The following is a 24162-nucleotide window of genomic DNA, read 5'->3' on the forward strand; positions in this document are numbered from 1 at the left end:
GTCAAATATGTAGACTTAATTTGCTCTTTTTTGTAGTTATTTTGTATAACAGATCAAAGTGATCTGAACCAAAAAATGACCCATATTTCGACCAAACGATCTTCCAAATTGCCACTTTGTCCACAATATCAGCTTCCTGTTTATCTCAGTGGTGAAGCTCCACAAAGTGCTGTTGCTATTTTGTTTATAGCTCCGGGGGAATGTTGTTCATATGCAGAAATCCACTTACTGTCTTAGATCGTATGAGAGGTATTAGCTGAATTGTGTTTTAGGGCGGATTTTAACTTTGAGTTTAAAAACATGTTTTCGGGGCAGGCTTAGCTAACTGGATTAAGATTGATTTAAATACTATAAGTACTAAGTACTATAAGTCAGTGAGAAAAGTTTGTTAATGAAAAAGAAAAACATCTCCATGGTAAACAGGCGGAAGGAGTACATTGTCTACAGAAAGTTAACTTATTTTCAAAATAAACAGGCATTGGCTTAGTCATAGTGCCTGAAGTCTGTTCTGTTATAAATCTGCCTCGTCTTTACAGCCTCTAGGTTACAGTTAGGAAGTTTTACTGAAATATTGTTAATCTGTACACCACTTTTAATTTTAAGACTTCTTCTTCTGCTCCTCTTCATAGTGTGAAAAACTTGCATTATTTCAAACTAACCATTTATTCAAATCAGTACAGCACTATTTCATAGTATTTAGGTTTTTCACTCAAGTCTCTGATATATTTAACTTCACAGTGTTGTATTTTGTGAAATCCTTCCAAAACCTCCAATTGTTTATCTTGTGAGTATAGATTCCCTCCTGCTAGAGTACCCCAAGGCCACCATGGTATCACAGATCTAAAAAAGTGCCTTTTAGAACTATTGTGAACACTGGCAGCCTCAAGGCTCTCAGCACTGCTCAACAGTATTACTGGGATGTAGAGCTGTGCTAAGGACAAGACCATTTCCAGACAGCATTTCATTCACAATCCCACAGCCCACCCACTACTCCCAGTCTGTGGCTAGAAAGCTGCATTTACAGGAAGACATGAGTGTAGAGAATCGTGGGGGAAGGGTCCATAGTACACCAAACATCCAAAGAAGAGACCAAAATCACACAGCCAAACCGTTAGACGCCAATGATCAACAACTCATGGAGAGCCTGTGAGTACTCTCTTTCTGTCTCGCAGGAGTCTTTGCAGATCAAAATGGAAAGATGGATATGCTTGTGGCCAAGCTGTCCTGTTGTTTTAGCTTACTGCACATTTGGTCTTTCTTCAAAGCGCCCCACATTTGAGTCACTGGAAACAGCAAAGCACCTCTTTATGTGGCATGATCTGTTCTGTTACGTTTTTACTTTTGTATCTGTGTGAAGAAATAGACATTAATGTCTAAAACTAGTGATGCACCGAAATGAAAATTCTGGGCCGAAACCAAATCCAAAAATTGAGGATGCACTGGGCCAAAAACCTAGCCTGACAAGCCAGACCCACATCAAGATGTAGGGTCTGGGAACTCACCATTAACGGAGCTCAATCCGAGGGGCGGGATAAACGGTTGTCTTTCAAATTCCCTCTGCACGCAGTAGGATAGCCCTACAACTAGGAAGAGCAACGAAGAAAGTAGCAAAGCTAGTTTATAGATTAAACTTTTGCTGTATCTGGTCGGCAAAACTCCGAACACATCTTCCTTTTTTAAGAATGATTTCAGTGCTGTACTTTTCTCAAAGAAAAGTTTAACTCCAAGTCTTCCAGAAGACCGCTGTTCCCAGCAGCAGCAGCCATAAGCCCGCCCACCGACTCTATACACGATGTGATTGGCCCGACCAGAGTTTGGTTTTTCCAGCTCGCAAGTCAACGGAGAGTGCCTAGACCCCCCCCGGCTGCAAATTAAATTTGCTGCCGCTAGGGTGCGTCTAGATTTTTAGACTACCGAAAACCAAAACCAAAACAAACCAAATGACTATTTTTTAAAAACCCATTTTAAAATAGTTTTTTTGTATTCATATTATACTTTTTAATTGATTTAATGAATCTGAATTGAAAAACTACAAACCAATAAAATGATCACACTTTTATTGAAAGTAAAAAAGTAACCAAAATTTGACAAAATATATAAAACACAATATTAAATATATTCATTCAGTTCTGTAACAATCAATTGCCCAAATAATGTTAAGTTCTAAGGCAATGAACTCATACTCATATTTTCTGTCTGGCTCAAAAACACTAGCAAAAGTGTGTCTGCCACAGTGTGTTGCCCTGACAAAGTGGCACATGCCTGCAAGCACTAAGGCTTTATGGTTAAAGGCCTTCATTTCCTACCTAGGTTCCTAGGTTCTGGCGCCTGGCTGTGCACACCAGACATGCATTTATTGTCTGTCTGTCTGTCTGTCTCTCTCTCACTCTCTGTCTCTCTCTCGCTCTTGCTCTCTGTGCGCCTGATCGCCTGTCTCGCTTTAGACACCACTGAAAAGTCAAGCCAGCCAAAATAACCATAAACCTGGGTGTTTTATTTTGAAATTAGTTTTATTTATACAAGTATCTGGCTGCGCTGTGGCGTTCCTATGTTTGACTATCTGCCTGGCTTGACACATTTGCTCGCAGAAGAAATAGAGGAGACGTCGAATCGATCGCTGTAGTGAGCGGGCCGGCACGCCCGCTCCGCTCCTGATCGCAGCCGGTGTGAACAGACGGATTAGATAACACGGGCGCCGAAATGAAAATGGCTCCCCTCCTTTCGCTTCCGCGGCCAGTTTGTCGCTGGCATTAATGTAGCTGTAAGCACCTCATTTGGGGAGTGTGTGCTTGATGTTTCCACCAGTAGATATCCCGGTTCAGGGATGACCACCTACCTTCTACAGTCAGCTGTATTTGTTGGGATGGCATGTGCAGACTTTGATTCATTCTTAGTGTCTCTTTGCAGTGTGTCTCAAAGGGCCTCCATACATATGGAATATATAGGTAGGTGCAGTTATACTCCGCTCTCATCTGGGCCACAACACTATTCTGCATACAAAGTAAAAAAAGGTACGAAGAAGCAGGACCAAATTTCTCATAATGTGCAAATAAAATTTTTCTCCCCTTTCTATGTTTGTCTTTTATATTTGGCCTTAGAGGCAGTGAAAGTTTAGGACAGTCCCATCATTTAATGGACCGAATCAATGCCATAAGCATTAGGGGTGAGTGAAAAAAATCAATCGAGCATAGGATTGCAGTATTTTCTGTGGCAATACTGTATCGATACACTGACGCCAAGTATTGATCTTTTATTATATAAATTGCACCTGAGATTTTAACTTTTTGGTTCTAGAATAATAAAAGAATTGCTTTTTCAGTCCACTAGATAGAGCAGTTTAGTTATTTTTTCTTCTGGTGAGGTCAGCACGGATGACCGTCAGTGTGTGCAACCCCTCTTGGGGACACAATTAGAAGTTGGAAAATAGGTAATACATTGCAATATATCACAGAATATAGCTACAGTGGTGTGAAAAAGTGTTTGCCCCCTTCCTCATTTCCTGTTCCTTTGCATGTGTGTCACACTTAAGTGTTTCGGAACATCAAACCAATTTAAACAAAAGTCAAGGACAACACAAGTAAACACAAAATGCAATTTGTAAATGAAGGTGTTTATTATTAAAGGAGAAAAAAAATCCAAACCATCATGGCCCTGTGTGAAAAGTGATTGCCCCATTTGTTAAAACATACTATAACTGTGGTTGTCCACACCTGAGTTCAATTTCTCTAGCCACACCCAGGCCTGATTATTGCCACACCTGTTCACAATCAAGGCATCACTTAAATAGGAGCTGCTTGACACAGTAAGGTCCACCAGAAGATCCTTAAAAGCTACACATCATGCCGAGACCCAAAGAAATTCAGGAACAATTGAGAAAGAAAGTAATTGAGATCTATCAGTCTGGAAAGGGTTATAAAGCCATTTCCAAAGCTTTGGGAATCCAGCGAACCACAGTGAGAGCCATTATCCACAAATGGCGAAGACATGGAACAGTGGTGAACCTTCCCAGGAGTGGCCGGGCCCAAAATTACCCCAAGGCGCAAGACTCATCCAAGAGGTTAAAAGAACTGCAGGCCTCACTTGCCCAGTTAAGGTGTTCATGCCTCCACCATCAGGAAAAGACTGGGCAAAAATTGCATGGCAGAGTTCAAGGAGAAAACCACTGCTGAGCAAAAAGAACATCAAAGCTCGTCTCAATTTCTCCAGAACACATCTTGATGATCCCCAAGACTTTTGGGACAACATTCTGTGGACCGATGAGACAAAAGTGGAACTCTTTGGAAGGTGTGTGTCCAAGTATATCTGGCGTAGAAGGAACACTGCATTTCATAAAAAGAACATTATACCAACTGTAAAATATGGTGGTGGCAGTGTGATGGTCTGGGGCTGTTTTGCTGCTTCAGGACCTGGAAGACTTGCCGTGATAAAGAACTATGAATTCTGCTGTCTACCAAGAGATCCTGAAGGAGAATATCCGACCATCTGTTTAGTGTACTCAAGCTGAAACGAACTTGGGTTCTGCAGCAGGACAATGATCCTAAACACACCAGCAAGTCCACCACCGAATGGCTGAAGAAAAACAAAATGAAGACTTTGGAGTGGCCTAGCCAAAGTCCTGACCTGAATCCTATTGAGATGTTGTGGTATGACCTTAAAAAGGCCGTTCATGCTCGAAAACCCTCTAATGTAACTGAATTAGGACAATTCTGCAAAGATGAGTGGGCCAAAATTCCTCCAGGACGCTGTAAAAGCCTCATTGCAAAAACGCTTGGTTGCAGTTGTTGCTGCTAAGGGTGGCCCAACCAGTTATTAGGTTTAGGGGGCAATCACTTTTTCACACAGGGCCATGATGGTTTGGATTTTTTTTCTCCTTTAATGATAAACACCTTCATTTACAAATTGCATTTTGTGTTTACTTGTGTTGTCCTTGACTATTGTTTAAATTGGTTTGATGTTCCGAAACACTTAAGTGTGACAAACATGCAAAGGAACAGGAAATGAGGAAGGGGGCAAACACTTTTTCACACCACTGTATATGTTTAAACTCGCATTAACATCTTATTGTGATAATATCGTATCATGGAGCCTCTGGTGATTCCCACCACTAATGAGCATTTGTCTTGTTTAAAGGAGAATTCCAGTCAATTTCAACACGTAGCTCTGTTGTTTGTAAATTTGAAGTGCTGTCAGAAGCGAGAAAAATGAAAACAATCGGTGTTGCCTACACCGTGTTATCCCCCTGAGACAGTTTGCACCCAGGAGGCTGAAACAGGGCAAGTTTTAAAAGTGCTTTTATCCTGTTAACATGTTTGAAATGTCATTACAAGTGCTTACCCATGTGAAGGGATTCCTTCCGAGTGAACACAGTGAATCTGACTGAAGTAGATGTGAAAGAAATGCATGAAAGTTGTGCTAATTCAGCTCTGTTTAGTTCCAGTGTCGAGACGGCAAGACGAGTGCTTCGGAACCGTCTACGAACTACGACACTGAAAAGAAATACAAAAATATTTTCAAAAATAGGCATATATTTATTTTTTTAAAGTAAGTGCTGTAGTACAACTAGCAGGAGACACGTTATAATTGAGGTATGTTTGGAGAAACACACAATGAATCATTAAATTAATAAATATTTTTGTTGTATCTCTTTTCGGTGTTGTAGTTTGTAGACGGTCCCTAAGTCTTGCTGTCTCAACACCGGAACTAAACAGAGCTGAATTAGTACAACTTTTATGCATTTCTTTCACATCTACTGCAGTCAGATTCACTGTGATTGAATTTTGACATTTTTAAGAGGCTAAAAGCACGTTTAAAACTTGCCCTGTTTCAGCCTGCTGGGTGCAAACTGTAGCAGGAGGATAACACGGTTTAGGTAACACTGATTGTTTTCATTTTTCTCGCTACTGACAGCACTCCAAATTTACAAACAACAGAGCTACGTGTTGAAATCGACCTGAATTCTCCTTAAAATCAGAATAAGAATCGTTATGGCAGTTTTTGGAAAGTAGCTGTTGAAACAATAGACCTACTTAGAACAAGGCCCACCTAAAATAGAGTTAACAGTATGGTAAAGTATACTATAATTAGTTTGTAAGTGTATTTAATTGATATTAATATTTATTGTCAGCTATACACTACTGGTCAAAAGTTTTAGAACACCCCAATTTTTCTAGTTTTTTATGTAAATTTTAGAAGTTCAAGTCCAATGAATAGCTTGGAATGGTACAAAGGTAAGTGGTGAACTGCCTGAGGTTAAAAAAAAGTAAGGTTGTCCAAAACTGAAAAATAATGTACATTTCAGAATTTTACAAAAAGGCCTTTTTCAGGGAACAAGAAATGGGTTAACAACAAAAAGCTGTTCTGCAGCGATGGAGGTTGATCAAGCTTTGAATGTTGGTGCTACCAATTCCCACAGGTGTTCCAACTTGTCTGGATTACTTACAACCCCCTCTATTTGTATACAAGTATTGTTGGAACACACTGTGGTACCATACCCTCGTGAGCATTATTTGAACAGTGTTGTACTGCAGAAAGTAGTGTGTTGCCATAGAAATGGTGGGAAAAAGGCAATTAACAATGGAAGACAGACAGACCATCATAACACTTAAGAATGTTGGTCTTTCCTACAGAGAAATTGCGAAGAAAGTCCAGGTGTCAGTGAGTACAGTTTTCTTCACCATCAAAAGGCACTTACAGTAGACTGGGGGAAACTCTGACACGAAGAGGTCTGGCAGACCCAAAGCCACAACAGAATCAGAAGACAAGTTTCTGAGAGTCAACAGCTTGCGTGATAGGAGGCTCACAGGACAACAGCTTCAAGCACAGCTTAATAGTGGTCGTAATAAGAGTCTCAGTTTCAACTGTAAAGAGAATATTTGGAGCTGCAGGTTTGATAGGTCGAGTTGCAGCAAGAAAGCCATTGCTAAGACATGCCTGGGCCAAGAAACATCGTCAACGGACTACTGAAGACTGGAAGAAGGTGCTATGGACTGATGAATCAAAATTTGAAATCTTCGGTTCATGACGCAGGATTTTTGTACGCCGTCGAGTAGGCGAAAGGATGGTTCCTCAGTGTGTGACATCAACTGTCAAACATGGAGGAGGAAGCATGCAAACAGCATTTTGCAGCGCCATGTAGTACCCTCTGGTATGCGCCTAGTTGGTCAGGGGTTCATCCTACAGCAAGATAATGACCCAAAATATAAGTCCAAGCTATGCCAGAACTACCTTAGCAAAAAAGAACAAGATGGTAAGCTTAAAAACATGGAGTGGCCAGCACAGTCACCAAACTTAAACCCTATTGAGCTGGTTTGGGATGAACTGGACAGAAAAGTGAAAGCAAAGCAACCTACAAGTGCCACACATTTATGGGAACTTCTGTAACAGAGTTGGGAAGAACTTTCTGAAGAATATTTGATTTCCATTGTAGAAAGAATACCACGAGTGTGTTCAGCTGTTATATCTGCCAAAGGGGGCTATTTTGATGAGTCAAAAATTTAGAATACATTTTGGTTTATAAATTGATTCCATGATTTCTTTTTTAACTTCAATTGTTCATTTGTGCTATTCTTTCATTTTGGAGTACAATAAGACATTGAACTGCATGAATTTCAATAAAAACCTGGAAAAATTGGGGTGTTCTAAAACTTTTGACCGGTAGTGTATATGTTTTTGTTTGCTTTCAGTGTGTGTGTGTGTGTGTTTGTGTGTGTGTGTGTGTGTGTGTGTGTGTGTAAAGTTAAAGAAGACCCGGTCAAAGATCTGTGTTGAACTTCAAATGTCTATTTTCTTGGGTATCCTGCTGCTCCTTTTTCCATCCCATGAGGGACTATGACCCTATATTGCCTTAGTCAGAGGGCATTTTGGATAACAAGCCAGGGAAATAAGCTGGAAACAAGGTGTTTAGAGAAAATTTGTATGTGCCACTGACCTTCTAGATGGAGCCTTGAGCTTGACACATAAAAACTGACCTTTTTTTTTTTCTTTTTTGTATTCAAAGTTTATTGAATACAAAGAGTTGCACCAGACACCAAACCGATGGAGTGCCTACTCCAGGTCGGGAATGAGTCCTTACCCCAAGTGAAGGAGTTCAAGTACCTTGGGGTTTTGTTCGCGAGTGAGGGGACAATGGAGCGGGAGATTGGTCGGAGAATCGGCGCAGCGGGTGCGGTATTACATTCAATCTATCGCACCGTTGTGACGAAAAGAGAGCTGAGCCAGAAGGCAAAGCTCTCGATCTACCTGTCAGTTTTCGTTCCTACCCTCACCTATGGTCATGAAGGCTGGGTCATGACCGAAAGAACGAGATCCAGGGTACAAGCGGCCGAAATGGGTTTCCTCAGGAGGGTGGCTGGCGTCTCCCTTAGAGATAGGGTGAGAGGCTCAGTCATCCGTGAGGAGCTCGGAGTAGAGCCGCTGCTCCTTTGCGTCGAAAGGAGCCAGTTGAGGTGGTTCGGGCATCTGGTAAGGATGCCCCCTGGGCGCCTCCCTAGGGAGGTGTTCCAGGCACGTCCAGCTGGGAGGAGGCCTCGGGGAAGACCCAGGACTAGGTGGAGGGATTATATCTCCAACCTGGCCTGGGAACGCCTCGGGATCCCCCAGTCGGAGCTGGTTAATGTTGCTCGGGAAAGGGAAGTTTGGGGTCCCCTGCTGGAGCTGCTCCCCCCGCGACCCGACACCGGATAAGCGGACGAAGATGGATGGATGGATGGATGGATGCACCAGACACTATAAACCAGCATCCATCTGTGCTTGGCCCTGATCTAGTCAGCGTTGGCCTCATGCATGCTCTCACGCCCTCATCTGTCAGTACTCTGACCCATCATTGATAATATAAAGTGATACATCTTCTTTTCCATATGCCTTTGGTAAGCACTCAGTTCTGCAAATCCTGCCAAATAAAAACTGCTGTAGAAACCTACTTCGAGAAGATGACCTTTCTTGATTGGCAAGGTGGTGCTTTTGTGAGCAAAATTACAGGCATTTTATTCTCCAATGCATCTTTTGCTGTTAAAACCAAACATAATGGCACAGAATGCCTTCAGGTAGAGGAAGCTATATAAATGGTCTGACCTGTGTCTTGAGGTGCAGTCTTGTTAGTCTTTTAGCGAAAGGCCAGCATTTTTAGAAGAATATTGAATGTGCCAAAGTGCTTCAGGAGAGATTTACTTAGAGACTGGATTTCTTCAGTTATGTTTGTTGAGATTAAAAGAGAAAATTACAAGAAACAAAAACCTAGCAAATGTGTACTTTGGATTTTGTGAAAAAAAAAAAATAATGATTTTTTTGTGCCAAAAAAGCAGTGTAAATGTATTTGTTTAATTCAGTAGGTTTCTTCCCCCCCTTCCTGGTCCCGGCCCCTAAGCACCCATTCACCTGCTTTATCCTTCCTGTGGAGGAGTTGTAGGGAATCAGCTGTTACCAGGTCCTAATTGTGTAAGGCCCCCTCAGATGCTTGAGCTTTGCTGTCACCTCCTAGCCTCTGCAGTAAGAATGGGCCTTTTGGCAGATGGCCAAAGTATAAATAGAGATGCATTTCCAAATCCTAGGTGGTGGAAAAGAGTTAGACTCTGTCCTGCTCAGGGCTTCTGGCTGGCACTGCAAGCTAAAGCAGAACAAATGAATACATGTTCAGCTTGACTACACAGAGCATCCTTATTCAGGATGGTCAGTGTGTGGCCAAATTAGTATCAGTGTTGTTTTACTACATATTTAAGAGTTCAGTGTAACTGAAATGAAGGTTCATGGTCATGAGAATGTGTACTGTAAACCATAACATAAGATTTTGACTGTTGCCCAACTGGGATATCTTATATCATTATTCCACCTCTCATTTAATCATAAATATGACTCAGCATGGAAGAAATTATACAGATGTGTGAATGGCCATTATGGCGATGATGGTGCTTTTTTACCAAAGCATTCATAAAATCTCCTCTAGACAGATAAGGATAGATCAGAGAGAGGGTCAACAAGGACATTAATTCATAAAATCAGTGTGAAATTACTCTGTTGAAACCACTGATGCATCTTAATTTGGCAACACTGTCTGTCATGGGCCATGTTCCATTCAGCTTAAACACTCCCAAGAAACTCCAGGACACGGCTGATTCATTTCCATGAAGTTTACTGGGAATTTTGTGAAACTGCAATACAGTACAATGAGATGTCTATATTATTAATTAAACCCAAATACACATCAACAGTGTAAATAGTACCGCCTAGCTAACATAGCAGTGTAGCCTATATGATAAAAACAATCAAGCTAGTAAAAACAACCAGCAGTTATAAACATAAAGCTAACTTAGCCTAGCACAAACAAATTAGCTTCTTAGCTGTCTCAATAATCTTACTAAATTAAAATAAGCAGTAACCTAATGTTACACAATGAGAAATACTTACAGACGTTGCCTTAGCAAAAAGGGAGACGGAAAAGCGACTCAGAAACTGACAGCTGGTAGAGCTCACACTTTTCCTGTAGCTGATTACCGCATGGCAATTTTACTTCCTGTTTCCCAACATGCACTGGTACTACGTTACTACGGTTACAAAGATAAACAAACCATACTGAACTGCTGAAACAAAGTAGAACACATTTTCAAGTGGCATGACACTGTCAATATTAAACTCTGCAGAAGTCATACAGAATCTGATCCTTATCAAAACCCTGTTTCTTTTAGTGGATATTATTTAAGATGTTTGGTCATGATTCAACTTTTACATCCTTCATATTAATTGTTTTTATGCCATGCCTTGGGGTGTTCTTATCTTTAATGTATGGTTTTACAGTCTTTTATTTAAATGTGACGTAGAGCTAGGCAATATATCAATATCATATCAATATTGTGATATGAGACTAGATATTGTCTTAGATTTTGGATATCGTTATATCGTAATATGGCAAGTGTTCGTATTTAATCGTAAGTGTTGTCTTCTCCTGTTTTTAAAGGCTGCATTACAGTAAAGTGATGTCATTTTCTCAACTTACCATACTGTTGTAACTGTTATATTATTTGCCTTTACCCACTTAGTTATTAGATCTCCATTAATGATGATTATTTATCAAAAATCTCATTGTGTAAATATTTTGTGAAAGCACCAGTAGTCAACGCTACAATATTGTTGTGATATCGAGGTATTTGGTCCAAAATATTGTGATATTTGATTTTCTTCATTTCGCCCAGCCCTAATGTGACGTACGCTCAGTCCACCACCTTGGTCCAGACTGAAATATCTTCACAAAATGTGGATGGATTGCCTTTCATTGTCCCCAGAGGATGAATCCTACTGACTTTGGTGATCTCCTTACTTTTTTGACATTTGTGGTTCTGATTGAAATATGTTGACAACTATTGGATAGATTGTCATGAAATTAGCTAACTAAAATCGTGAACATAGATGTAATACATGTATAGATGCCAGTGCTGCACTTGGTTTGGTTTTCATACTTAAATGTTTCTACAACCCTGTTTTGCTACTTAAATGTAACCAAGGTTGTCGGTAAAATGTTATATACTCAAATATTGTGGTTTTCTGTGAGCAGATATCTCTTGTTATCCTTATTTTCACCCCACATCAAGTACTTGCTTGCTCTTTGGCTGCCAACTCCCACCACTTTATTCCTGCATATTATACCATTTGTCTGTTAAACATTCTAGTAATAGTACCTCGATGATGTTGAAAAGCTTATGGATCACACTTGGTTTTGCCGAGGTTGATCAGTATTCCCCTCACACACCTGCTGTGGAGGCTCCATCTGTAAGCTTAAAATGACACTTAAGGCTTTCCTTCGAGTGTCATTCTGCTTTTGAGCTGAGGACTCTTTACATTCTGTACAACCCAGATTCAGCAGAGCCCCCCCGCCACCCTCCCCCCTGGTCTGCATGTCTTCAAAATGATGAGTGTTTTGCTTCCCAGATAGTCAAACCTTTTCAAGGGCTTCTGGATTGCTGCTGTGAATAACTTCTCAGTAGGCTAATCCCACTTCAAAAAAACGTGTCTTCCAACACTATTCTTAGTCCTGAATTCACAGCTTCATGCATCAGCATATCCCTTGAAACATACAGCATGTACCAATGTGAAAACTAACCTGCATGTGAGAAGGGTGATTTTAGACATTTCTGTGTAGAAGATCAATAAAGTCTATACTTATGCTAAGCCTAGATATGTATGACCAAGGCTGAGACATACCACTGTGAAAACACATTTCAAAGATAATAGGTTGATGTTAAATCTCTCTTTCAACTGGTTGTGGGACTTCATCAGACCCCGGATATGAATCCTGTCTTATGTGGTAATAGTCACTTCAGTGGCATGGGTAGATTGACAGGGTAGATTGACATTGGAGACAGGCACTTCCATGTTCCATCTTCTATCTCTGACTTAACTTAACTTGGATAGACAGGTCTTGTCTTGGCCTTGTGTAGTGTGGACTTGACACATTTCACTGCACCAGGACCTGTCAAACAAAACAAAGGCTGATCACCCATATACGAAGATGCAGCTCTGAGGACAAGTCAGCACTTCTTGACGTACAGTAGCTTTATAGAACTATTCAGACTGGATTTCACTTAGGCAGGCATTTATCTATTCAACATAGATACTGTATGCATGTGTATCGTACAGTATATGCTAAAGCTTGTGTGAGAGTTTAATTATTAAAAAATGAATGAGAACCACATACAACTGGAGAGATGAGATTAGGTATGACGTGTGATGAAATGCAGGTGGAAAAACATTGCACCAAACATTGGTAATAAAGCCCTTATTATAACATACAACCTGCTGAAGTGTCTTGAATTTCCCACTGAGATGTGAGCAGATGTCTCTTCTATCTCTGTCCTTTCGAATGGGTTCTGTTACATCAAAAGTTCCAAAACTGAGCGGGGAAAAGTAATATTCACAAATAAAATAAGCATGAGGATTGCATCACAGGATAGATAAGCACACTGATGACAGAGGGAAGATAGGACAGCAAGATATGCTGTTTTTCATTAAAGCTGCAAGTCTTATCATTGAATTATTATTAATATTATGTGTTTATATTGTTCCCATGGTGTAGTACAGTGTCATGTGTATAACATGTCATGTACAAAACATTCAATCATATGCAATGTTCTGCTGCTTGCATGTTAGATGTGTATGGGTGGTATGTACAGTATGTATGAGCCTAGAACTAGTGTTGTATATTATGTCCTTGAGGTGGACCCAAATGATCTTATCCTTAGACATGAAATACTCATACATTTTGTTCTCATAACTTCCCTAATAAAGTGCTCTGTCACAGAGCTTATAAGCCTATGATATAGCTACATTCTTCCTGGACAGACAAGCAACCAAGTAATGTTAATCATTGGCTGTGTGTTTTTCATTTCCCCCCCTGATAAATTAATTCTATGTGTCCATCAATTGCAATCTTTTCTTCAAATCTAACGTCTGCAGTATACCACCATGAATCACAGGGCATCAGCCTGTCCCATGGGAAACCCTATTCACTATAAAAAAAAAAAAGCATGGGATGATTACTTCCAAGGAAGTATGAGTGTTCAAGGTCAGGGGTTAATTATGTGGTAGGCATAAACAACCAGTTGTCCACTTCAATTCTGTCGATCACTGACCGTACAGGTCAAGCCGCTATTCCTTGCCTAGATAGTGAGGTCAAGAGGACCAGCTTGCTTACCAAACATGAGAGGGTTCACTGGCTCTGTGACATAAAAACAGATAATATACGATGAAACCTCCCCAGGGAAAACTCGGGGCTAAACTGAGTCCAGATGGAGAGATGTAACACGATGAGATATCTCCACATGAAAGAAAGTTTTGACTAACCTCCAATTGTGTGGCTTACAGTGTCTTGGCAGAGGAAAAAGATTGCTTTACCCAGATTTACCCTACATCTGACTGTAATTTAATGAAGGAAGTTGGTGAGATTCCTTGGCAATACTGCTGGGACATTACCTTTCATTCTGCTAATTAAGTTTGGGGGCTTTACAAGTAAGAGAGGATTACAAGCTATTAGCAGGCATTTATTTATTAATTATAAATTAATCATGTGTGTGATTTATGTTGTTGTTTGGGGCCAGTTTAGGCTTTCTGATGCTACTGCATATATTCAAGTCCAGCTAAAATTAAAATGCTTATTTTAATATAGAGCACCTCTGTAAATTAAATTTCCTCAGTCCTGTGTTGAGGAAAACAACTAGTACCATAGATGGAGAACATGTATGTAGCCATTGTTTTCTTTCTTTTTAAAATTGTATTAAAAACATATTGTGTTTTCTGACTGCAAAAATGATCTATTTTCTAGCTTTGGTAACACTTATTACTGCAGAATTATTTACACTAAGATAGTTACAAAATGTTTAATACACTTTATGGAATTTCATCTTTTGTGCCTCATTTTAATGACATTTATGTCCGCTCTGCAAGATTTGACACAATACCTTTACTGTTGAATGAACTGGAAAGCAAATTTGGGCTGTGTGTTTGTGTGGTTGTAGCAGGTGCAGGCGCTGCAGAGGTCAGTGCAGCGCAGCAGAGAGGGCACAGGTGAGCCCCCTCCCAAAGCTCGTCTGTTCCTGCTCTCTGGACACACTATAGTCAATTTAGCGCTCACAGCCAGTGCTAGTCCCTGACACATAGCACTATTCATTGCTCTCATTATTGTCCGACTGAGACACTTTTTAGAGAGCAATGAAGGGGCAAAGCCAGGGAGGGAGACGTTCCAGTGGACCGATGAGAGCATGGCGAGAGTCTGACCAGAAACCGAGCAAATTTATTCTGGGATTCATTGCCTCGGTTTCCAGGGGCAGTGTCTTTAAGGTGTAAGGACGACGAAGCTTATGTTAATGATGATAACATACAGGGTATTAATCATTTTATCAATCTTAATTTAAATGTCACAAGAACAACCAATGAATTTACAAAAATCCACAGTGAAGTACAATATATTCATTAATGAATAAATTAATTTTATAGGGGGTTGAGATGAAAAAAGATGCACCTGTACAATACAATGCTATTCACCATATTAGCCCTTCAAAAAATACAATAGTAACCTACTATTATCAGTTGTCTGTTGTGCTGTATTGTAGGCCAATTTAATTGTATCCACCACAGTAAGTGCATTGGGTGGACAAAACAACATGAACACCTTGCCAAATATAACAATCCAATGTAATAACCCTAAATACAATCCTGCCACAGTTTCAACAAAAATTGAGCATTATAGGTTCCACTAAAGTAGTATTATTGGAGGACCAGAGTGTTGTATTACATTACATTGTACGCCTTGTAGTTTTATTGTTTTCATCCACTGTAGAAATCTTAGCTCAGTCTGGCTTGTTAAATTGTTATAACCAAGATAGCACCATTCCCATTAAACTGAAGACATCCATTGAAAAATGTTGTTTTACCATAAGGCTTTAATGACCTATTTAATTGCAGAATGGTAGACTGAGACTATTATTGGTGAGGGGAACTCCTCGAATGCATGCCAGTAACTGTGTTAAAAGAGTTGTATAAACAGAGTTTATTTACCTGACCACTGGACTAGCACATCTTTATCTCTGTACATTTTGTTCACCATCTCCTCTCTTTCAGTTTCTGTCTCTCCAATTCTCTCCATGCTTTTCATCTTCTCTAGTTTTTATCAGGTGAATTAACTGCATTCCCTGAAGTAATCCCTTTTCTTTCACCTGATTTACTGGCAATAGACCAATAGACCGCTTTTAAGTCTCACTTTCCTTGTGTCAATCTCTCTGAGGCTAATGGCCTCTCATAAAAGGAAAGCAAACTGTAAGATGGGCTAGCTATGTTTTTTTTTTCTCTCTGTGGTATATTGTGCTCCAGGCTATGTAAGTGGTTTGCCCATTTGGCTCACTTTTGTATTTGAACCTACAGTACTGGTGGCAACAAAGTGGGATATGAACTTAAAGGGTAACAACAACATCACTTATCTAAGTGGTGTGATTGCAGTGGATTGTGCTCTGTGCAGAATGAGCTGAGGATTGTTCATGTTTTTTGTGCTATTGTACATTTCTGGCCTGTGATTGACTGGCGACCTGTATCCTGCCTCTCGCCCACCAGCGCCCTTCAAGGATAAGTGGATATAGCTAATGGATGGATGTACATTTGTGTTTCTAATATATACATTTTTGGCTGAACCCAGAGGGCCAGCCCTATAAACATGCAAGTCTGTCACTCTGTTGCTGAGTCCATCACTGAGTCTGTCCCTGAATGATGACGTTACACCATTGGTCAAAGTGAGTGAGGACATCGTTCTATTTGGAGCTTCCCTATTGGCCGTTGCTGTTTCAAAATGTAATTGGTGCGCATAGTCAGCTGTCTTTGCCTCCGCTGTCACGATCAATCAGCTGATTAATTTCCTCAATACGCGGTGTGTGTGTGTGTGTGTGTGTGTGCGCGTGTGCGCGTGTGCGCACACGTCTTCGATAAACTACTTAAATAACAGACCGTAGAACACATGAAGAAAGGAAAAATCTTCTTAAAATAGAACCATCTGAAAGTAAAGGATGTTTCATTTTCAGTTTCCGGTGGTGATATTAACATTGGTGCACCGGGAGAGAGCAGAGAAAAGTAAACAGTGAAGTTGTGTGGTGGTAACAAATGTACAGTGTAGGTTTCAATATGTCCATAAATAAACGCTGTTGCTTTTCAAGACCGACATTTAAGGCTGTGGTTCATAATTGTCATGGGGTGTAACCTACGTCTGGTCTGATTAAAAAAAGTAACATAAATGAAACAATAACCCTTTAGATGAGTCATTTAGAACAATAACTTGTTGAAAATAGCAGGATTACATTATTGAATTCAAATAAATTAAAGCAGTGCTATGTAATTAGTTGTCTCAATCGTATCCTAACCATGTCATGTGATATGCTACTTCAGTACACAACAAACAATAGTACTGGGACCGCTACAGATGAACATTTAATATCCAGGAATTATATCATATTATAGACAGAACCGCTGCCTATCCCTGTAAGAGTTTGGCCACAATTAATCTTATTGACCATACACGGTCAAGCCATATACTAGGTTTAACCTAGTCTTGTTTCTTGGTTTCTTCCTCCTTTGAGGTAATAGTCTTTATAGAGGGTGTCCTGCTCACTTTACATGTATATTAATACTCATGAGCTTGCTCAGCTACCTCTACAGCATCATTTTTGTCATTTATGTTAAGATGTTCACATTAATGCTACTGCATTTATTCACAGATGGATCTACATTCAGTTAATGCATTGGATGCATTATATCTCAATGTTCACAATTGGCAATAAAATCACATTTCCATTTGAGTGTTCCACTAAGGCAATTAGTAGACCAAATATCCCTTGTACAAATTACTCTGCTGTGAAATGCGTGAATGATGTTTCATATGGCCACGCTGTACCCTTGGTTACTGACTGTAGTTTTATTGTTGTTATCACATTTCCTAACAATTAGTTGTTATTGAGGATTATAGCCATTACGAAACTGAGAAGCTGAATTCTTTAATGACGATTGGCCATTATTGTTCTCTATATGGCAGGCTCTAATTGGTATTTTTCAAGTTAACAGTTGTTAACAGGATCGTGTTGCCCCTCGAACTGGAATTAATTACCACATACCCCTCCTTGATTGCAGTGACCTCCCATAATCAACATGTTTCCTTCTGACAAGTGCTTGTTTGTTCATCTCTATGCTAATAGCGTGTTGTCAGTGCGAGGCTAGTTTCTTGTATTATTCATTCTGGCTGTTTTTGGATATGAAATCATATCAGATTGTCCCGTAGTAGCTCATCAAAGCACAGTTTCAGCTGAGGCGGGAGCATAAGTAAGATCACTGGTATCCATGGGGAAATCGGTTTATGGAAATTATGATTCTGAATAGGGCTGGACCCGAATATTCGAATATTCGTTTTTTTTTTTTTTTTTTGGTTTATTTATTTTCTGCATTTATCTCTCGTTCACACTCCAGTCCAGTTGGTGGCCGCCAATAAACTACAAAGAAGAAGAAGAAGAAGAAGTAATTCCTCTACTGTGCGACAGTAAGTCACTTGGTTATGACACAATCGTTAGCTTATTTTTACAAAAACGTCTGCTACGGAGCTATAACGTGAGGTGCGAGGTAATGGAGCCTTTTATACATTGTCGTGTTTCTTTATAAATAAACAATGGACAAATAGAGTCTTTAAACGCTTCAGATGTAAAGTTATTTGCGGTCAAGTGACGTAAAAAAAAAATGGCGGTCAGTGTAATGCTAACAAGAGGTTATCGCTTTGTAGCAACAAAATGGCGCCATCGGAGGTTCGCGTTCTGAAGCGAAGCTTACCCCCTTGGTCGGTACACGATGACGCCCACTTCGAGCATTTAGCAAGCTGGGCAGAGAAGCTAGCGGCGATAAAAAGTGCGGAAATGGAAAACTGTTTCCCGTTTTTCCGTTGTGATTCGGCCAGAAACTTCAACATTGTGAGGCGAAGAGATCGTTTTGGAATATAAAGCTTGGATATTACATTTCCTTGGACTCTTGGGGATTTATGAAAATCAAGTTTTGGTCAAAATACCACTTTGTTGCTGACAGGACAACGACAACAGGTATGCATGCACTCTCGGCGGCGCAGATTACGGCTGAGTTGTTTTATTTTCTTTTACTTTGTAACAGTTGTGTACACGGCTGTATATTTTGAAGATTTAATGCTTTAAAGTTATAAAAACGCTCATGAGTGGAAGTTTTATCGAGGATACAGCGACGCCCCAGTCACAAAGTGTCCCGTTGTCGGGAGGGTGATCCTTGAGAGGTTAAAAGTTTATTAATTCTGAACGCGTCTGGCCTGTCCATCTATATTGCACCAAATACGACACTGCACTTCCTTGTGAAGTCGTTTGGATGAAAGGTTCTCAAAATAATCAACATGCAAACAAACAGACAGACACATAGAGATTATTCGATGCTCATTACTACCGAAGCTTCGTAGCTCAAAAAATGGTATTCGGACCAGCATTAATTCTGAATCATCAATTTGAAACATGATACGTTCTGCAATTAGCTATGGAGAAGTACAATAACTACTACTATAATTACTGTACATTTTGCATCTGATTATAGCAAGCAGTTAGAATCTTCCAACACACCCCAAAACACCCAAATCCACACCATTAATGGCAGACCTTGAGTCTTTGCGTGATTGGCTCTCTCACTTGCACTAACAAATAACGATAAATACCTGATCTTGAACATTTTTCAACCAAATTTCAAAAACGGATCAGAATATTCAGGCAATATTTTTCTTTTCTCTCGGCTTCAGTTTTAAGCCCCAGTCATTATGTATACAGTGCATCCCTCCAGTTGTCTAATATAGCTTGAGTCTTAATAATTCAAACCACATGGAATCAACTGCATCTTCCCCAGTGGACTGTAGACCATGTAGATCCAACCCTGATGCAATTTTGGGGAGATGGAGACTGTGCAACAGCTGCACATTGGAACTTTAATGGCTTTATGAAATGGTTTTGAAAATGTCTTGTGAAACAGACACTGAAAAACAGCCACATAGACCTACACAAACAGACATTTTTGTAATGACAAAGTGCAAAGATTAGGTTACAAATGCCATGTGTATGAATCTTCACGGTTTGACAGGTTAAATAGTTGGGTAAACATTTTTACTTCTCTTTGTTATACTTTACACATCCCATCACAATTAAAGGTGACTGGCCCCTGCAGTTTGAGTTTGATTGATCTACTTTGCGTCCAGCATAATTGTGTGTTAAAGGTGCAGAAGGTAAGACTTATAAAACTAACTTTCTGTCATATTTGCTGAAACTGACCCTATGTTCGAGTAGAACTACATGAAGCAGGTAATTAAAAAGAAAAAAAATCTGGCTCCTCTGGCACCACCTGCAGCCTGTAGTGTGATTTGCAAATATTCACAACTCCCTGTTCAGATGCACAAATTTGGGCCAGGGGGGGTGTCTAACTGCATGTCAATCACTGCTCATGCACACGCATTCATTCTACCTTGTAGGGGGAGGGGCTTAGGAGACCATTTGGGGTTTTAGCAGAAAGGAGGGAGGGACTGAGAAGTTGTCGAAGTTCACATTTTTTTTGGCAAAGTCCTGGATCTTCGCAATCCTACCTACAGCACCTTTAATGCACCTTTAATTCTTTCTAGAGTAGTGTTTTTAGTACCAACTGCAGAAATCAACTATTTTGTTGTGCTCTGTATAGCCACAAGATGACATGCTGGCTAGTAAAACAATTTTCTTTAATCTCCCCATAAATGAAGCGCTAAAAAATACAAGTGGAGTTGTATCACATTTGGAGGATCTGTTTTGCTGTTTATTTCATGTGCAGTACATTTGATTTATCACCTACTGCATTTCACTAAATTGCCTGTATAGCAGAGGATTAACAAAAACGGGGCTTCTCTATCATCAGCTGTATCTGAAGCAGGATATAGCCGCCATATTAAAAGACAGAGCAGGCCTTGTCTTGAGTGTGCTGGCTGTGTGCTCACTATGAAACACATTTAAAGGTTCCATGACATGGTGCTCTTTGGGTGCTTTTATATAGGCCTTAGTGGCCCCCTAATACTGTATCTGAAGTCTCTTTCCCGAAATTCAGCCTTGGTGCAGAATTACAGCCACTAGAGCCAGTCACACAATGAGCTTTCCTTAGTATGTGCAATTTCTGTGTCTGTAGCTATTGAGGAGGAGAGAGGGGGGGGCAAGGTGGAGGGTGGGGGTGTGGCCTTGACCAACTGCCACTTTGCTCGTTTGAAAGCCATGATGTCTCTCTCTCATGGGTGGGCCAAATTCTCTGGGCGGGCAAATCAGAGAAAGGGGAGGTAACCTTGCTCCTTATGACCTCATAAGGAGCAAGATTCCAGATCGGCTCATCTGAGCTTTCATTTTCTCAAAGGCAGAGCAGGATACCCAGGGCTCGGTTTACACCTATCACCATTTCTAGCCACTGGGGGACCATGGGCAGGCTGGGGGAACGCATATTAATGTTAAAAAAACTCATAAAGTGACATTTTCGTGCCATGGGACCTTTAATAAAAACACAGTGTTACATGGAATTCAAGATTACATATAAAGTAAAAATAGAGAGAATTGTACACGTCCAGGCAGCCACAAAAGCAAAATGACTCCCTTTGCATTCCAGACAAATTAAAACAAATTAGATGTGTGTTCAAGTTCAATCTGCACAACTTTTGTTGTCAGCTTGTCATCGTCTGGGAAAGGTTTTACAGCTAGATTGCATCAAACATCTTGTCCACCAAATACAGTTGTCTCGTGGGTCCCCGATGGATTTTTTTTGGTGAATCACAAAACACATGTTATTTTCTCTCTCTCTCTCTCTCTCTCTCTCTCTCTCTCTCTCTCTCTCTCTCTCTCTCTCTCTCTCTCTCTCTCTCCCTCTCTCTGTGCCTCTCTCCCTCTATTTTATTTACTCTACTTTTTATTCTGCTTTGCTGCAGATTTGAAATGCTTCTGCTTCTAGTCACAGTATCTTAGTGACCATAATGTGTGAAGACCATGACTGACAGGACATTGACAGAAAAAAATACATATTTTGAGATATTACAAATATGCCCAAGTGATTATTTAAGATATTATACATAACATCTCAGGAAAATGAAGCACCATGAAATACTTACTTTAATCATGTTTCACTTTCTTAAGCATTCCAAATCCCAAGCGTAGTTACATATTTATGAAGCCAAAATGTACCTATGAATCACAGACTTATGGTATGTTTTAAAGGTTAAAGGTTTTGTAGCAGCCAAGGGCACATTTGGAAATCATTAGAAATGTGTTCAAAATTGTTCAAAAGTGTACCTCCTTCCCTCCCTCCCCTTGTAAACTATCCCTCTAATCCCATTTCCCCTTAATTGTATGTATGATGTATGAACGGAGTGCAAATGGGTGTGATGAGAGAGGTATCAGGTCTGTCACCTTCTGTAATTAGTTAGATGAATCAATCAGAGAATAGCTATTCCAGAGAAAAATTACAGAGCAAATATGCCTAGACAATAGATGGTAATTTTGTGACAATTTAGCATATTGACAGTCTCTTCTGCTCTTTTATTTTTCTGTGATACTTTAATGAAGAGACTGCGGTTATTTTCTAAGCCTATTGCAAAATCACTGTCAGTGGTGCAGAAGTATAGCTTTGTAGAATTGAGCAAGAATGGCACCCTAAAAAGTACAATCATTAATTATACTACAAATGTGTACGCTAGGTTATGGGTTTTTAACATGTCTAATCTCGGTTCTGTGTTATAGCATTAATGGTCTCCCGAGGAGCTATTTGATTTATTACATTCAAGAAACCAGTGTCTTTGTGAGAGCTTCTTTGGGCAGACAGAATCAAGTAACCCACAGAAAAATTCAATATACACTATGCTTCCTATGCATTCTAATGAGGATGAGGTCTTTTTAATTGCCTACATGTCTGCTTCAATTTAATGAATGCACCTTTTTTTGTTTTGTGGCTCTTCCAGATATTAACGAATGTGAAAGGGACCCATGCAAGAACGGGGGCATTTGCACAGATCTGGTTGCCAACTATTCCTGCGAATGCCCAGGGGAGTACATGGGGCGGAATTGTCAATACAGTAAGTGCTCATGTTTCTTATTTATGTTTTTCTTTTAACTCTTTTACAACTATTAATTAATTCTTAACAGCACACACACCATATGGTTTGCTGGTTGTTCCCATAAAGAACATCTACATTCAACATTCTTCAGTGCATAGTGTGCCGACCTTTGATGAAAACTTTATACAATTTTGTTAATTCTTCAGGGCATTTATTTGCTTTTTGGTGTGTTTCTTAATATTCATTATTATTTTTGGTTTACATGTAGCCCACAATTGATCTTATCTTGTTCACAACAGTAAATGTCCTTAGTTTTCATCTTTGTCAATGTCTTTCACAGAGCTAATAATGTTATATCTTTCAGAGTTGACATTTCCGACCATAGACCTGTTTTATTCAGTCTCTGCCGTAGACATATAGTTTCCGACTGTGAACCCAGAAATTCCGACATTCCATGTTAAATTGAAGACAACATAGTCCATGCCCCTCGCCTGGCATCATGGTAGTAAATATGCAGGAACACAAGCTGGGGGAAGCAAGGGTGTGTATTTATACTGGGACTTCAAAAAGTTTGCAACTTTACTCGAACCAAAGTTCTAAACACCTGTTCATGTATGTCTTCTTTAGTCTATTAGCTATTTATGTTTTTTCCTAGCACGCGCTACTTACACATTTTGCACTTACTGCGGCGTCTTGTGTAGACTGTTTACATATTTGTGCTCATCATCATATGTATATTTTATGTACCGGTGTTATTGCTGAATACATTTTGAATACATATTTCTAAAATTGTATGATGTTTTTGTTGAGTTATTATTACACAATAATTTTTTCTGACCTTTTTGAATCTTGCCCCTGACAAATAACCCATATTACAAAAAAGACTAAAACTAAGCATTTTCAAAAAATAAAAACTAAACTAAACTACCAAAACCGCTTTAAAAACTAATTAAAACTAAACTGAATTTGAAAACCAAAAGTCAAAACGAAAATAAAAATAAAAACTAATGAAAAATGCAAAACTATAATAACCTTGGTTTCAGTGAAACTAAGGCACAGAAAATAAAAATAAGTATTTGCAACATTTGACATGGAAATGAAACACTGGAAGAGCTAGGTTTGTCTGTATGTTAAAAAAAATGTTTGAAATTGTCATTTGAAAGGTGTTCATTTTAGTCCCTATTCTGTCTCACAACACTTTGGGTGGTGGAAAAGGGTGAGGAAAGGCTGAAAGAGTGTCTGTTAAATAATTCTCCCCTGCTAAAAATACATACAGTGTGGGGTACAAGTTGATTTTCTGATACTGGACAGGATGGATTTCAGGGAAAGTACACACATAAACCGAAATTCCACCCAGTATATTTTTGGGATATGGCTATTATTTTTGGGATATGGCTATATTTTTGGGATATGGCTAGTGCAGCATATATAGCATATATAGCATATATATATATATATATATATATATATATATATATATATATACACGTTTAGAGAAAGAAGAAATACAAAATTAGCATGCTGCACTAGCCATATCAATATTTAAGGTCTTCACATTC

The 24162-nt window shown here is 39.6% G+C and overlaps 1 protein-coding gene across 2 annotated transcripts in view; it reads left to right on the forward strand.

Moving 5' to 3' along the window:
• Positions 1–24162, forward strand: part of edil3a (EGF-like repeats and discoidin I-like domains 3a) — a 129587-nt gene that overhangs the window by 49474 nt on the left and 55951 nt on the right. For both annotated transcript variants that reach the window (XM_028578885.1, XM_028578886.1), the window contains exon 4: positions 22508–22621. In XM_028578885.1, coding sequence (XP_028434686.1) covers positions 22508–22621 — 114 coding nt within the window. The remainder of the gene's footprint in view (positions 1–22507; positions 22622–24162) is intronic.

Source organism: Perca flavescens, chromosome 5, assembly GCF_004354835.1.
Source record: "Perca flavescens isolate YP-PL-M2 chromosome 5, PFLA_1.0, whole genome shotgun sequence".
Classification (NCBI taxonomy): domain Eukaryota; kingdom Metazoa; phylum Chordata; class Actinopteri; order Perciformes; family Percidae; genus Perca; species Perca flavescens.